This window comes from Psammomys obesus, unplaced genomic scaffold (genome assembly GCF_907164565.1).
Source record: "Psammomys obesus unplaced genomic scaffold, mPsaObe1.curated_primary_1811, whole genome shotgun sequence".
Taxonomy (NCBI): Eukaryota; Metazoa; Chordata; class Mammalia; order Rodentia; family Muridae; genus Psammomys; species Psammomys obesus.
The window spans coordinates 7561036-7578780 of NW_026596034.1; the positions used below are offsets into that span (position 1 = coordinate 7561036).

The 17745-nt window shown below is 36.0% G+C and overlaps 1 protein-coding gene across 7 annotated transcripts in view; it reads left to right on the plus strand.

The window, feature by feature from the left end:
- Positions 1-17745, plus strand: part of Chd9 (chromodomain helicase DNA binding protein 9) — a 208022-nt gene that overhangs the window by 151659 nt on the left and 38618 nt on the right. For all 7 annotated transcript variants that reach the window (XM_055620763.1, XM_055620762.1, XM_055620761.1 and 4 more), the window contains 10 exons: positions 626-802; positions 2989-3132; positions 3229-3484; positions 4575-4785; positions 6697-6892; positions 10263-10430; positions 11090-11269; positions 13466-13576; positions 15556-15752; positions 16106-16305. In XM_055620763.1, the coding sequence (XP_055476738.1) occupies positions 626-802; positions 2989-3132; positions 3229-3484; positions 4575-4785; positions 6697-6892; positions 10263-10430; positions 11090-11269; positions 13466-13576; positions 15556-15752; positions 16106-16305 (1840 nt within the window). The remainder of the gene's footprint in view (positions 1-625; positions 803-2988; positions 3133-3228; positions 3485-4574; positions 4786-6696; positions 6893-10262; positions 10431-11089; positions 11270-13465; positions 13577-15555; positions 15753-16105; positions 16306-17745) is intronic.

Below are 17745 nucleotides of genomic sequence, written 5' to 3' on the forward strand. Positions count from 1 at the left end.
TGTTTTACTTCCCTTTATATTCCCAGCAACTAGAACAAGACAAGTACACAAAGCCGTGCACGCACGCGTGCGCGTGCGTGTGCGTGTGCGTGTGTGTGTGTGTGTGTGTGTGTGTGTGTCTGTGTGTCTGTGTGTCTGTGTGTCTGTGTGCGTGTGTGCATATGTGGTATGGAGAGGTTGAAGAGCAATCTTGGGAGTTTCTTCCTCAGGAACTCTTATCAACCTTTCTGGAGAAGGTGTCTTTCTTTGTCCTGTAGATGATCAGGCTAGACTGCTTTGTCTTCTGACCCCAGGCCACCTGCTGACTCCACTTGTCTGGAGAAACCACACTGAGCTTGCTTTTTACATAGGTGCTAGGAATTGAACTGAGGTTCTCAAGATTATACAGCAAACCCCTTTACTGGCTGAGCTATCCTTCCAGCCCCATAGGTATGGTTTTTTTGGCAGTGTTTTTGAATAGCCAATATATTTCTAATAATGAAATTCTTTTTAAAGGTCTGTGTATATAAAAATGTCAATGAAAATGGCTTATAAAAATGTTTTTAATATAATTTTATGCCATTTAACAGGAATAAAAAGTGAAATTAGGACATTCTACCACTGTATTGTATTTGGTAATTTCTAGGGGCGCATCATTCGAGGAGCTTACCGATTCCAAGCCATCATCACTACCTTTGAAATGATTCTTGGGGGCTGTGGTGAACTTAATGCAATTGACTGGCGATGTGTGATTATTGATGAAGCACACAGGTTAAAAAATAAAAACTGTAAACTCCTGGAGGGTCTGAAACTTATGAATCTGGTAAGCAACTTATAGTATCATTTTGACTTAGTTTCCTAACTAGATAGTAAAGGACCATGGAGATTCAAAACTAGTGCTAAAACATTGTTTTAAAATTTTATAGAATTGGAATTTTTAATCATATCTTGCTAATTGAGGTATTTTGTTTATTTGGACTTAATTAGCAGATGTTATAAAACCATTCCATGTTCTAAGATCAGATTTACTTATTTATAAATTTAAAAGAAGATGGCCTGGAGAGATGGCTGAACAGTTGAGAGCACTTGTTGCTCTTGCAGAGGACCTGTGTTTGGTTAACAGCATCTACATAGGCTCACAACCATCAGCAACTCTAGTTTTAGCGCATCTTTCATCCTGTTGTAGCCTCTGTAGCATAGGCATGCTTTTTGTGTACATACATTCAGGCAAAACACCCACACATAGAAAATAAGAATAAAGAGAGAAAAGCTGTAGATATGTACTACTGAAAAAACAATAAGACCACAAAATTTTAAACCTTAAATTCCTTTCTAAGAAGCCATTTCTATATCAAGGAAACTTCTCTTTGTAACAGATGGAGACCATTACAGAAAACCACAACCAATCAAAATGCAGAGTTGTGGAGCCCTAACAAAGATACATCTACAATAGAACTTCTGAACCTGAGGCTCAGGGATCAGTGTGGAAGAGGGGTTGGAAAAATTATAAGAGCCAGAGGAACAGGCGTTTGCTCTAAGGTTGTATCTCCTAGGAATGTCAGAAGCTGCACCCATAAAGCATGTCAACATGACTACCTAACCGTAAGCTGAACAAGGACAACAGCAGTAGACATGTTAAAGTGGATGGGGAAGGACCCCAGGCCTTAGCCTTATGCAAATAATACAGGCAACTAAAGAATGCTAAAGGTGGGAGAAATAGTTTTCCCCGGGAAACTATGTAGCAATTTTTTTCCACTATCAAATAGTCTAGCCCTGAAAACATGCACATAAGAACCTTTATTTAGACTGAGCAAGTTGTACTCATGTATAATGAAAAAAGAGGACATGAATTTGAAAATGAGCATGGAAGGATTTTGAGAGATAAAAGGGAATGGGGAAATGGTATAATTATTACTTAATCTCAAAAAATAAAAGAAATAATTTTAAAAGAAGCCATTTCACCAAACTTCTCATGTCATTTGTGATAGAAAACCCAAGCATATGTTTCTTCATGACACACATGTAGAGCCAGAGGGCAACCTGGATGAGTTAGTTCTCTTCTTCCACCCTGTGGATTCTGGGGATCAAACTAAGGTTGACCAGCTTGACTGCAAACATTTTCAACCCCTGAGCCATCTCACCAACCTAAAAACCCAATTATATGTTCATAGTGTTTGCTCTAATTAATAATACAGGTTCTTAAAATCATATTGTTTGTATACTTGCTTCTTTTAAATGCAGATGTTTGTGACATTTTTAGTTACTGTCACATAATTAAAATACATCAATACTTGAACAAATCCATAGAACGACATACAATAAAAACTAAAGTTCTCCTTTTTTTCCCTTATGTATGTGTATACCCAGTTCAGCTCCTCACTCCAGTATTTACATTTATTTGTTTGTCTTTTGAGACCAATTCTTATCATATATGTATGAAGATATAAAGATATATTGTAAATTTTAAATTATCAACTAAAATGTTAATAATTATGTCATTAAAATATTCTTATTTCCTCTTAAAGCTTGATGGAGTCCTATAATTAGAAGCATATTCCAGTCAGCCATTTACTTATTTGGATCATAAAACCTCAGTTATTCAACAGTTTTCTTTTCTGTGATGAGCTGAATACCATTCCAAATTTCAAAACTGAAATTCTTTGATTCACAAATTCCCACACTGATGATTGAGTTCAAAGAGACAAATAACCTCTTTGTTCTTAAAAACACCTAAAATATAGTTCTTTAAATGTTTAGAACTTTTACAGGCATGCATAGGTAAAAATAACATAGAAAGTGATAGGATGCAAGATTGATTAAAGAGATTTTTTTAATTGACTGGATTTAATTGCTGAATATCATGGGAATATTATTGCATTTGATTCAGTTTTCCCACAGTGTGGTCAGAGTCTACTTGCTTGTAGTACATTGAGCATGGAATAAACCTATATAAGTTTCCATTCAGTTTTAGTACCAAGGTCTTTATTCAGTTGTCCTTGTTTTCTGTAGGAACACAAGGTGCTCTTGACTGGGACTCCTCTCCAAAACACAGTTGAAGAACTTTTCAGCCTTCTTCACTTTCTTGAACCCTTAAGGTTTCCTTCTGAATCAACATTTATGCAAGAATTTGGAGATCTAAAAACAGAGGAACAGGTATTCTTTTTTTTTAAATAAGCACATCACATCTCTTGTTATTAATACTTTCTGTCATAATTGAATGTGTACATATTTCTATTATGCCTTCTTCAGGTACAAAAACTTCAGGCTATCCTTAAGCCAATGATGCTGAGACGATTAAAAGAAGATGTGGAAAAGAAACTGGCACCTAAGGAAGAGACTATTATTGAAGTAGAGCTTACCAACATTCAGAAGAAATACTATAGGGCTATTTTAGAGAAGAACTTCTCATTTCTATCCAAAGGAGCTGGACAGACGAACGTACCTAACTTGGTCAATACCATGATGGAACTCAGGAAGTGCTGTAATCATCCTTATCTTATCAAAGGTAGCTAAAAGGAATTGCAACAGACATCTTCCTCTCCAGCAAATAGTAACCAGTGAATTAGCCAGGCACCGCTGTTTGCAGTTGTCCTGGTGTTTTTACTTTCTTAGGCAGTTCAGAGGGCTTACAAGCATCTCAGTGTCAGAGGCACTGTCACTCTTTCACTGTTACTTTGAACACTGAGTCACAAGACTAAGAGTTCAGACTATCTTGGAGAATTCTGTGATTTATTACTCACAAAGACAATGAAACACATCTTTTTTAAGTATCTGCATTTATGTTTTCCTAGTTTCTTTCCAGTCTACATACTCTACTTAGTGTTTCAGAGTTTGTCCTAATAATGGTGCTTTGTAAGGTCTTATTAGGTTTGTACATGTTTGCGTTTGTTCACTTATCCAGAATGACAGATAACGTTCTAAAATCCTTATGCTATCATGCCTAGAAAGGCTGGTGAAGGAACACAGAAAGCTTCATTAATTCTTGTCCAGCGTCTCTGAATGATGTGCCACAAGGACCTAATATGGCTTTCTTTTGATTGTTTCTTGTTTTCTTATTTTAAATGCTAATAATCACATCCAGATCAATTATAATCATCTTTTGGTTATAACCAAACTTAAGGGGTTTTTTGTTTTTGTTTTTTTAAATTATTATTATTATTATTATTATTATTGTTATTATTATTATTTGGCTTTAGAGTGATTTGGGGTGGGTTAGAAGGACATGGTAAGGTCTTGCTGGATAGTGCCTGGCTGAGATCAAGCTCACAGCAATCTTCCTGCATCAGCTTTCCATGAGCCACTGTGTCCTGCAGGCCCGTAGTTTTGGTCATTCTTTGCTAAAAGTACTCATTTACTATTTAGCAAGCAAAAATGTACTCTTTAGATCTATCTATATTTTTAGTGAAGATAACAGTGCCATGTTGCTGGAGAGTTAGACACAAACTGAAATAATTCTGATAAAAGCAATGTAGTTGCCACTAGAGAGCTGTGTATTACAGAAGTATAGAAGAGCACCAGTTCTGATTTACACTACAACAGCTGGAAATTGTCTGAATTTTTTTCATTGCTCCTAACACATCATATTTTTTGGGTAGGTGCTGAGGAGAAAATTCTTGGAGAATTTAGAGATACATACAATCCATCTGCATCTGATTTTCATCTACAAGCAATGATCCAGTCTGCTGGCAAATTGGTCCTCATTGATAAGTTACTTCCTAAAATGAAAGCAGGAGGTCATAAAGTGCTTATTTTCTCTCAGATGGTACGCTGCCTTGACATCCTTGAAGACTATCTTATCCATAAAAGGTACAAAGCACACTGTGTATTTCATAAACCTTGGTATAATATTCTTATGTCTGTTTTATTTCATTGCTACAATTAGAAATTGTAAATTATTGCTCTTATATGCACTGTAAAATTTGCTTATACTTTTAATCTTTTCTGGTTTGTTTAATATGGGTTTGTTATTGTTTTTCAGTTTTTCATTCATGACAATAAAACAGTATTGGGTTTAACTTGATCAGTATTTATATAAATAAACAAATAGAGCATATGTAGGATATTTTAAGAGAATATTAGAGATTCAGTTTCATATCAATATATTACAAAATACAAAATCAGAAATTTCAGCTGTTGATTTTTGTTTTTTGTTTTTCTGCTCTGTAGACCAGACTGTCCTTGAACTCAGAGATCTGCCTGCCTCTGCCTCCCTAGTGTTGGGATTAAAGGCTTGCAATGCCATTGCCACCGCCACCACCTGGCTTCAAGTGTTGATTTTAACATGAAAAATTTTGATCACTTAAGTAAAAGTTTTTATTAGTTCATATTATATGACTATGTAGTTCATTTTTATTGCCAGTTAACTTTGTGTAGTACGTGAATTATGTGTGTGTGCTTAGCAGCGGGGGGGAGGGGAGATATCTGGAGCTCACTAATTATCTACAGTGGCTGGTTTGTCAACCCTAACAATCCTCCTGTCTTCTCATCCCAGCCCTGATCACAGGTTCCTGCCACTATTCCTGGATTTCACTTGTACATAGATACTTGGGATCGAAACTCAGGTCCTCATGTATGCACATCAAACACTTTCCCAAATGAAAAAATTTTTCCAAGCTCCATTGTGACTTTATTTTCTCCTTTGCGGTAGTGTTGTCTGAAACTGCGGCCTTGCTTTTCTGAGCAGTATTTCAGCTTACATGAATTCATACTAAAATGTGTAATTCTTTCAATTTTATAGCATATAAGATCATTGCATCACAATATTGCCTTAAAAATTCTTATATTTTTTTGAATATTTATTATTCATGTGCATACATCTGTGTCTGTGAGTTTATGTGCACTACAGAAGCATGAAATATAAGTACCATTTAAATCTCTGTGATACTTTCCCAAATTATATATGTGTGTGTGTGTGTGTGTGTGTGTGTGTGTGTGTGTGTGTGTGTGTATAGATGTATGTATATATGAGGTCTTGCAATTAATAAATTGAAAGTTGGCCTGGTGGCGGTGGTGCACACTTTTAATCCTGGCACTTAGGAAGCAGAGGCAGGTAGATCTTTGTGATTTAGAGGCCAGTCTGGTCTACAGAGAGAGTTTCAGGACAGCCAAGGCAACACAGAAAAACCCTGCCTCAAAAAAAAAAAAAAAATCAAAAACAAACAAACAAAAAAATTGAATGTTAAATGGGAAAGAATAAAAGTTGTTAAAAATTATTGCTTTGTGTAATGACTATAAGACTTGTATAATATTCCAGCTCGCCCTCCACAGGTGTTGCTGAGAGGATTCATGGGAGAAACCTTCACAGCTTTTTGTGTAGTCCTGTCAACCTTATTATTTAAGATGACATCAGCAGCAGAGTTTTTTTTAGTGGTGTTTCACTATTCAAATTTTCCCCTCCTATTTTTGTTTGTTTTTGCAGCAGTGTAAGTCAAACCAGGGCCTATGCAACACTGCAAGTATTCCATCACTGAGTTACATTCCCTAGATTCCAAAATGGGATTTTAGCAAGAGTATTTTATAATATGTGTATCTAGGAATCCGTTATTTGTATCTCTTTGCTTCCTTGGGTTTCAAATGTAGAAAATATTTGTGATGCTGTTGCTTTTTAATTTTATAGCAGACTAGTGGGATACAGGGAAGTTGACTTTGCCACTGATAGACCATATCTTTACTTTCTCTATGTTCAACATTTAAACTTAATGCTTTTTATTTAAATAGATATTTATATGAGCGGATTGACGGTAGAGTCAGAGGAAATCTTCGACAAGCAGCTATAGATCGATTTAGTAAACCTGACTCAGATCGATTCGTTTTCCTCCTATGTACCCGAGCTGGTGGTCTGGGCATCAATTTAACTGCAGCTGATACATGCATAATTTTTGATTCTGATTGGAATCCTCAAAATGACCTTCAGGTAATAAATTTCTTGGCTAACAAGGAATACAATTTTTAAAAAATTCACGCTACTTTTTTTTTTTTTTTTTTTTGGTGATCCTCATCTTTTCTTTTTATACAGACATATTAATATGTGGTTTCTCCAAGAAACACCTGTGCATACTGAAATTATTTTAGTTATCATTTAATAATAAAATATAGTCAAGTACACTTTTTAGTGTTTCTTACTAAGTTATGAAATATACAAATAATTGAATACAGTATATGTCTTTTTTTAAAATAAGGGGCTAGGCCAGGCATGATTGTACATTTTCTTTAATCCCAGCACTCCTGAGGCCAAAATAGGCAGATCTCTGAATCTGAGGCCAGTTCTGTCTATATAGCCTGCTCCAGGCCAGCCAAGGCTATCTAGAGACTTTGCCTCAAAACAAAACAAAAAGAAACAAAAACACTAAAATATTATAATAAAAATAATATATGTGGGAAGAGTGAAATATGAGGTATGGTCACCTAGCTCAGTGGAAGAATGATTTCCTATAAAAGGTGATATCCTAGGCTTGATTTTCATCTCTGCCTCCCCAAAAAGATCATATCAACTTAAGAGACTTTAGCTCTACCTTAATTGTAACTTACTCATAATAAAATTTAAATTTCAGAATTTATGTTTGTCCTAATGTAATCTAAGCATCATATATTATATGTAAAATTGAGCCATAATACACCTGTGTCTAAAATACTGTAGAGAATGAAGACATGAAAGTCAGTTAAGCCTTTCTGTGGACTTCATAGAAACAAGAATATTAAGAGTGATTAGGGGTGGGGAGATAGCCCACTGGTTAAGATCACTGACTGTTCTTCCAGAGGACATATGGTTAATTTCCATCACCCATATGGCAGCTTGCAGTTAATGGTTCCAGAGGAACTGATACTCTCTTCTGGCCTCTGGGGCTAGCTAGACATATAAATGGTGCACATATATACATGCAGGCAAAAAGTCTACACACATAAATAAAATAAACAGTATTAGTAAGAGTGATGTAAACAGCTGGACGTGGTGGTGCATGCGTTTCATCCCAGCACTCAGGGAGACAGAGACAGGTGGATTGTTGTGAGTTGAACTGGTCTACAAAGCAAGTCCAGGGTAGCCAAGGCTACACAAAGAAACCCTGTGTCGAGAGTGATGAGAGGCTGAATGTGGAGACATGCCCTTCATCCCAGCACTATGAGGTGGAGGCAGGTAGAACTTTGGGAGTTAAAGGCTAACTGGTCTACACACCAAGTTACAAAACAGCCAGGGATACATAGAAAACACCGTCTCAACAACAACAAAGAGTGATCAGTAAGGCTCAAAATTTGCAGAAGATACATATTTGGATGGAATATAAAAGGAGAACAAATTATAAGTGAAATTTGTTTTTTTATTCATGATAGTTTTAATTATACTGTAATTTTTAGTAATACTTTGAATAGCTATGAAATACAATAAATTATTAAGAATATACTAAGCATAATAAAAGAGAACTGTTGTAGATCTGTATATTATGTGAGTGAATGTTTGCCTGTGTATGTAGGCATACCACTTGGGGATCTGTGCCCTCAGGAGAGAGTGTGGGATCCTATGGGACTGGAATTAGGGATGAGTGTGGACCATCATGGGACCTTGGAAGGTCCTCTGCAGGGGCAACAAGTGCTCTTAACCACAGAACTATCTCTTCAGCACAAAGATAACCTTTTCAGTTGTTTGTTTTTTGTATAATCTAATTAAAAATATGAGAAGTTTATCCAAGATTAATGCATAGATTAAATCATTCTCTTCGGGCTGGAGAGATGGCTCAGCGGTTAGGAGCGCTGGCTGTTCTTCCAGAGGTCATGAGTTCAATTCCCAGTAACCACATGGTGGCTCACAACCATCTATAATGAGATCTGGTGCCCTCTTCTGGCGTGCAGGCAGAACACTGTATATGTAATTAATAAAAATTAAAAAAAAATTATTCTCTTCATATAGAAGGACACAGTATTTTTCACTTTATAGGCTAAATAGTATCTCCCTAACACTCATATTTTTAATTAGCATACATTATACATATTGGGCTTCTTATGGCAGTTTCATGGATGGGAATATAAACTGTATTTTGTGTTTTGGTTGTATTCATCCCACAGTGCTCTCTGTTGCCTTTCTCCTACACTGGTACCTTTCTCTTCCCAGTCAGACCCCTGTATCGTCACATTTTTGTTGTTGTTGTTTTGTTTTTGTTGATCCAGTAGGTTTAATGGGTCTGGAGTCATCTACAGAATCATAAAGAACTTGTCGTTAACTACATCAGAAGGAAATGTGTCCTCCTTCCCTAGCAACCTCCACTGGCTAGGATTGTCAGGAAAGGGTGGGGTCCTCAGTGAATTCCCTCTTCCAAACAACTTTGTTTGCCTATAACTCTAGGTACAAATATTGAATTATTTCTATTTCAAGTACACCCTATAACACAACTCGAAGGTAATTTTACACAGTATGTAAGTGTTAGTTTCGACTGGCCTGTTACCAGGTTTCTACTTACATGTCATGTTTATGCTCAAAATTTTCCAGTTTTTTAGATTTGTTGTTATATTTTTATTTATTATCATTGTTTTTAAATATTTTCTTTTATTTTATTTTGAGTCATTATTTACCCCTGGTTGGTCTGGAACTCACTGTATAGTCTAAGCTAGCCTTAAGCTCACAGAGGTTTTCCTGCTCCACTTCCCAAGTGCTGGAATCAAAGGCATACGCCACCATACCAAGCATTAGTTCTTGTTTATTTTGATTTTGGGGGGGAGGCAGGGGTCAGTGGCAGATGTGGGTTGAGAGTGAGCATGGTCAGACTGATCTAAAATTCACTATGTAGCACAGACAGATTTCAAACCCAAAGTACCTCTCCTACTTCAGCCTCCCAAATGCAGAGATTACAGACATGAGCTACCATATTCAGCAAGGATTTTGGATTTCTGATAAGGGTTGCCAAACCATATCCCCATTAAAATACAATAATCTATGCTGGCAAAATGGTGCAGCAGATAAGGACACTTGCTGCCAACTTAGAAGCTCAAGTTTAAACCTCAGGACCTACACAGTAAGAGAGAACTAATTTTCAAAAGTCCTCTGACCTCTATATTTGATCGTTGGCACACTCTTTCCCACATACATACAAACAAACAAATACATTGATTAATGTAGCTTAATTTAAAAACATAACCTTTAAGGAATTTATAAGGATAACCTTAAAATGTTATTTACTGCCAATTGTGGGATTATTCCTCATCATATAAAAAAAATCCTCATGTACTTTCTTGTTCTAGATATACTTTACTATGACATGTTTTGTGAAAGGTGATCTGTAGCTTTTCATTTTCTGTAGGCCCAAGCTCGTTGCCACAGAATTGGTCAGAACAAAGCAGTTAAAGTCTACAGATTAGTAACTCGGAACTCATATGAGAGGGAGATGTTTGATCGAGCCAGCTTGAAACTGGGCCTAGATAAAGCTGTGTTACAGAGCATGAGCGGAAGAGACAGTAACGTCAGTGGCGTATGTACACCTTCTTTCTACCTGGTGCTTCGTGTTACTTTTACTTAATTTTACCTCCAGAACCGTATTGTTCATGTTCTGTGCACAAGGTTGTTTTCAGAATGGAGAAGTGTCTAGTACTTTGAGCGCCTTTTGTTTTGTGCACGTTGCTTCAGAACTGCTGGACCTTAGGAAGGTCATCTTGCCAAGACAGAAATGTTCTACCATCTCCGTTAGAGATCTGTATCATGATATAACATACTAGAATTCTCAGAAGTTTTTTGGTTTTTAAAAATTACCAACTTGTAAAAAAAAAAAAAAGTACCAACTTCTAACATTGGCTTTGTCTTGCTACAGATTATGGTTGTGGGTTTGTTTGTTGTTGTTGTGGGGTTTTTGCCTTAAGTATTTTGCTTGATATGAATCATAGTACCAAAATGGAGATTACTTGGCCCTTACACTTTGGTGTAATTGAAACCATTTTAGTTAGGTGGTAATTCCTATTTTTAAAAAAATAAAAATTAGTCAATATCTTCAATATATTATTTTAGTGAATTCTTTCTCATATATGGACCAAGCCCAAAATAAGACGTTGCATGCTTTTACCATTGTATAAAGGTAGTTTCCATATTTTGTGACCTTTAAAATACTATAACTTCTAAAATTACTTTCCTATTTAGATTCAGCAGCTTTCCAAAAAGGAAATAGAAGACCTGCTTCGAAGAGGTGCATACGGAGCCATCATGGAGGAAGAAGATGAGGGCTCTAAGTTCTGTGAAGAAGATATCGACCAGATTTTACTCCGTCGTACGAAAACTATTACAATTGAATCAGAAGGACGTGGGTCAACATTTGCTAAGGTAACATACAGTAATGGTCTGTCAGGGCTCTCTAGAGCAATGGATCCACAGAGGTCACATAACAGATATCCTGCATTTACATTACAATTTATAACAGTAGCAAAATTATAGATGAAATAGCAATGAAATAATGTTATGGTTGGGGTCACTACAATGTGAGGGTTACAGATTAGGAAGGTTGAGACTGCTGCTTTAGAGTAACCACACTTGCAGAATTAGTCTCTCAATATATATAGAAAGAACATTATTAGAGTTACCTACAGGCTGTGGTCCAGCTAATTCAACAGTGGCCAAGAATCCAATAGTTGTTCAGACCATGACGCTGGATGTCTCAACTGTTCTTTAGCATATGCAGGAATCCCAAAGAAGTAGGCTATAATGCCAATGAAGAAATGGACTTGCAATAAAGGATGAAAGCAAACAGGTTAAAAGAGCTTCTTTCTTCCGTGTCCTTTATGTAGGCTTCCACAAAATGTGTGGCCCAGGTTTAAAATGGGTCTTCCCACCTCTACGATCCATATTAAAAGTGATATTCCCACTTCAAATGCTTTAATTAAGAGAAAAATCCCTCACACTTGCTCCCAGCAAGCAATTTGGGTTTTCGTTAACTCATGATATAGTTAAGTTGACAACTAGAGCAGCCACCATAGGTTCCTAATTTATAAGGTGGCAGTGATGTTCACATCTTACTTTCTAAAAATATTTATTTTTTGTTTCATCTTTGAACATACTAAATTAAGTCAAATAACCACTTGTGGTTTTTGTTTTGTTTTGCTTTGTTCTGAGAGAGGCTGTCCTGTAATCCAGGCTGCCTTCAAACTTGCAGTGGATCCAAGGATAGCATTGAGCATCTGATTTTGCTGCTTTGCCTTGTAGAGAGCTGTGATCACAATGGTGTGCCACCTTCCATAGCCAGTTTTATGATGTGCTAGGTATCAAACCCAGGCATTTCTGCATGCTAGGCAAGTGCTCTACCAACTGAGCCAAGTCTCCACCCTGATAATTGATAATCTTTACTCCATTTGTACTGATCTCATACCAAGTTTTATATGTACTCTTCTCATGTTCATAAAATGGAATACATGTAATAACCAGAAACAGCTGTACCCATTAATCAGAAAAATATTGGAAACAAAAGGAGTTTAGAGACTAAAGATTACATCATGTAATAGAAGGTTGGATAGAGGAATGGCCCAGTCGATATAATACCAACCTTGTAAGCACAAGGACATGAGTTTAATCATCAGAACCCACACAAATGTGCTTGTCACCTTGGTAGGGAGAGACAGGTAAGAACATATGAGACAATTTGAGGAGATTTGCTCAGTCGTTAAAGTGCCTGCTATACAAGCATGAGGACCTGAGTTCGGGTTTCCATCTACTAGGTTAAAAATACACAGTAACAAAGCAGGGCTACATGGCACACAGCTGCACGCTTAGCACAAGAGAAGCCCTGAAGCTAGCTGGTCAGGCTGCCTAGCTAATCAATGAGTTCTGAGTGGAAGGTGAAAGTGACCTCTCTCCTCCACATTTACACAGTACGCACATACACTATATACACATAACACACAAACACAAGTATATGATTTAAAATTTTAATTATTTATTTGCTACATGGGGAGCACAAGTGCTGTCCGGGAGCCATAGATTAAGTTCTACCATAACTTCTTTTTTTCTTCTTTGTTGTGTTTTGTTTTGTTTTGTTTTGTTTCTTTGACACAGGGTCTCTCTACCTAGTTCTGGCTGTCCTGGAACTTAGACCAGGCTGGCCTAAAACTCAGAAAAATCTGTTGCCTCTGCCTCCTGAGTGCTGTGATTAAAGGCATGTGCAACCATACCTGGATAATTCTATCATAATTTCTTAATGCTCTCTTAGTATTTTAGAGAGTATACTTCTGTCTTATGTAATTTGGTGCTAAAAAGAAGATATTATCTTTGTTTATTGGATGCTTTCAAGTTGACCCACAATAGTAACTTATTTCTCCTCCTAAACTGTAGCCTGTATTGGTATTGAAAATTATTTGTCTTAAACAAATGCTCTTACATTTCAGATCACTGTATTGGAACATGTCTTGAGTGTTTATATGCCAAATTCACATTCTGTGTACAGTAAATGCAAAGAGATAATGGTTTATTTTCAAAGGTTTTTTTCTTCTCAAAGTCTAAGTATTTTAAAAACTTTATTATATATTTCAGGCAAGTTTTGTAGCATCTGGAAACCGGACAGATATTTCTTTAGATGATCCCAACTTCTGGCAAAAATGGGCCAAGAAAGCAGAAATAGATATAGATACCATCAGTGGCAGAGTAAGTGTTTATGAAAATGTCATTAGAGTGATTATTGCTTATAGCAGATGTACATATGAAAGTATATTTCTGTCATATAAAAAGTCATCAAAATCTTAAAAGAAGATGAGCAGAATACATCTGAATAAGTATTCAGATACAAATCATTAAAGAAAAGGAAAGAAAGAAGAAAAAAACTTGGGAAAAGGAAAACAGACAATTCTTCCTTATAAAAAGTCCAATTAATAATTGTAGAAGAAATGAGGAAAATATAAAATCATCTCTACTCCACTATGATAATAATTATAGCAGATAAGTCCTTTAATGAGTTTTAAAATTAATGAGTTGTTTAAGGAGGGGAGGAGTGACTAGAGAAATGGCTCAGTGTTTGAGAACATTAGCTATTCCTCCAGAGGTCTGGAGTTCAGTTCCCAGCAAATACATGGTAGCTCTCACCCATCTGCAATGGGATTAGATTCCCCCTGGTATGCAAGTGTACATACAGACACACCTCTCATATACATAAATAAATCTTTAAAAAAACAAACAGGATATTTCTGTGTTCTCTATGTATACTTTCTATAATATGTTAATTAGACAAGCAAAACTAGCAGCTTTCTACCAGAGAAACTTAGCAAAGATTACTTGTCTATAATAAGAGACATCAACATTATATATGTCTCCTTTAAGTACAGTGTACTGTGTACAAAATAAAATACACCAGGACTTTATCCTTTGATCCTGGCTTCCTCTGCCACTGTGTACCCTTTTCTGCTCTAAGGCTTTCCTAAGTATCTGGTGCCATTTGGGTTCCCTTGTTTCCTTGCTTGTAATGATAGCGCCTACCTTAAAAAATTCCAATTCTTTAAAAACTCTTTATACCTTAACTCCCAGCCCGCGTTTATACTTTTCTTGTCTTGTAAAACATTGTATCCTGAATAGTATTTATTTTTAACACATATATTTGACTGCCAAAACTTTGGATTCCTTTTAAGCAGAAACGATCTTAATGATCTTTGTATCAATAGTACCTAATTTGAGAAGCAGACACATGAGTTACACTGAATGAGTTAAACTGAATTGGTCATGAGGGATTGAGACATTGCCTTGCCTTTATATATTAGCATAATTATTTTGTAAAGAACTAAACATTTCTAGCTATGCAAAATATTCATAACATTTGAATAGCATTTCAATTCCTCCACATTTTATTTTCCTTTTGTCTTTAAGATAAACTTAGATCAAAAATGATTTTCTTTAGCATTATTTATTCTGAAGTTGTAAGGAACCCAAATTAAGTCATTAATTAGTTTTAGGTAAAACAAATTGTAAAGTTGAAATCGAGCCTAAAATATATTATTGTTATTATAGAAGCACAGTAATTTTTATACTAATGATAGAAAATGCCAATTGTTTTTAGTCCATGTATTATATGATATAAATTATACATTTATCACAACACTTTTAAAAGAAAGTATTTTATTTATTAATTATATATATAGTGTTATACTCGCATGTACGCCTCTGCACCAGATCTTACTATAGATGGTCATGAGCCACCATGTGGTTGCTGGGAATTGAACTCAGGACCTCTGGAAGAGCAGCCAGTGCTCTTAACCTCTGAGCCATCTCTCCAGCCCGAAAGTATGACTTGATAGGGTAGTTGATCTGTTAGTTACCAATTTTTTTTTTCTATAACTATTGTTTTTGTAATTTAAAAGTTGAACAATGTAGCCAGTCCTGATGAGACTTGATAGGCGAGGCCCTTCCCCCCTTTCCTCTGACCCTAGCCTATCAGTGGACTTGGGGAGGGGCAAGGGAGGAGATGAGGAAGGAAGGGTAGGATTGGGAGGGGATGAGGGAGGGGCTACAGTGGGGCTACAAAGTGAATAAACTATAATTTATAAAAATATGAATGAATTTTAAAAAGTGAAAAAAGTTGAAAGTTTTTTTGTAAATAGTTAAAGCACCTTCCTTAAATGTGACATTAAATTTTACAGAATAGTTTAGTTATCGACACCCCAAGAATTAGGAAGCAAACGAGACCCTTTAGTGCCACAAAAGATGAATTGGCTGAATTATCTGAAGCTGAAAGTGAAGGAGAAGAAAAACCCAAACTCCGGAGACCCTGTGACCGGTCCAATGGCTACGGAAGAACTGAATGCTTTAGAGTTGAGAAAAACCTGCTGGTTTATGGGTAAGAATGTTATGCTTAGTATTTGTCATAATTAATTATATACAAACTTAAATACTATTTTCAATATTATTAGAATCAATAAAATCTATTTTAAAATATCCTAAGTTTCCATGTTTAGTATGTATTGTACTGTCTTCACAATGTTTTGAGTGAGTCACGTCATGCTCCTCACTCAATTTAGTAATACAAAGCAGTGTCAATTTATCTCATTTTTCTTTGCTCTATGCTCAAGAGAAAGCATTAGTAAAACTTTATAATGACATAATTTTACCTTTTTATGGCTTTTATGCATGAGTTATATTTTTTGCCCAGACTGAAGCCAGTATTTCTGTGATGGTCCCTTTTTTAACCAGGTGGGGCCGATGGAGAGAGATTCTATCTCATGGACGTTTTAAACGGCAGCTGAACGAACATGATGTAGAAATCATTTGCCGAGCTCTTTTGGCCTATTGCCTCATTCACTATCGAGGTGATGAGAAAATTAAAGGTTTTATATGGGATCTCATCACTCCCACTGAAGATGGCCAAACACGGGAGCTACAAAATCACTTAGGCAAGTATATGTTTCTTTAAAAATAATCTTGTATCAATAATACTTAATGTATCTCATGTAAAAATTTAAAGTAATATGGATAGTATTAAAGACCTTAACCTTTACTCTCAAAAGTCGAGCTTCAGAAAATTCCAATATTGTAGATTGGGGCAGGGGATGTTTTATGTTACTGGTAAATTTGTATCACTTTGCAAACTGTTGAACTCACTGTATATCAAGATAAGTCTATGTAGTTGTGTCTCATTTCTTATCTTTTTCTTGGTACTCCATGGTATGGGTGTTTGACTTGTAGTTTCTTAAGTGGTAGGCATTCTGTTCCAGTTTGGCACAGTCGAAAACAAGTGCAGGAAGGAGCTCTGCATACTCCTCATACCTGTGGGTAAATCGTTCTCTATTGAGGGTCTTTGTGTCGTTAGTACCTTAAATGGTCTTTGGGTCAATCATATCATCTCCTGGGATCTTATAAGCACAGAACTTTAAGGCCTTAGACTTTGAATCATAATCTGTTTTTTAATAGAGTCCCCAGGATCGGTATGTCTGTTGGAGTATGTGAAACAGTAATACTTTGCTGTCTAAAGTAACTAGTTTGTAATACTATCATTGGTATATCAAGTGTTTTTCTTCACAGCTTTGATAACAGAATGTTCCTTTGTATATATAATAAAATCTTACCATAAAAACAATTTCACTTTCTATAAAAAGGAAAAATTTCTATGCTTGTAAAATTATGCTATAGTCTCACTTTATTTTGTTCTTTTGAGACAGGGTTTCTCCATGTAGCCCTGGCTGTCCTGGACTCCAGGCTGTATGTTATAGTTTTGTTCTTCTGAATCACAAAATATTTAATCCTTGTCTAGAATATATTCTTGTATAATGTATGTGTTGTATTTAAAGAGAGAGAGAGAAGATTCCTAAGCTCTACAACCTTTCATTTAAGCTAGGAGGATAGACATAGGATATATATAAATTAACTAAAGCTACAGGTTGTAATAAACTCTTTGAAGTACTGCTGTAACCATTATATTCTTCCAGAATAGCACAGCAGCAAGCATTTGTTTTGGATGGGATGGTCAGTTTAGGAGATAAATTATTGATTTGAAGAACTAGCATTTTGGTAATGGTGAAAAAAAAAATCACACAAACATGATTACACTCTTCCCTAAAAACTCATGTATAAAATAAAGGAGGAAATATAAGGTTGATCATCTCTATAGAACAGAAGACTTCACTTTTTCAACAAATTAATTGCAGGACTGGGAATGGTTGAGGGAGACAATCTGTACACCAGTAGGTCTCAACTGGAGATAATCCTGTGCCCCAGCCCTCCCACCCACTATTAAACATCTTGTCTTTAAGCATGTTGTAGGTATCTAATGGGAATTCTAGGCGTACATAGACAGTTCCTACCAGCAACGAACTATCTGTCCCCAGTATTAGGAG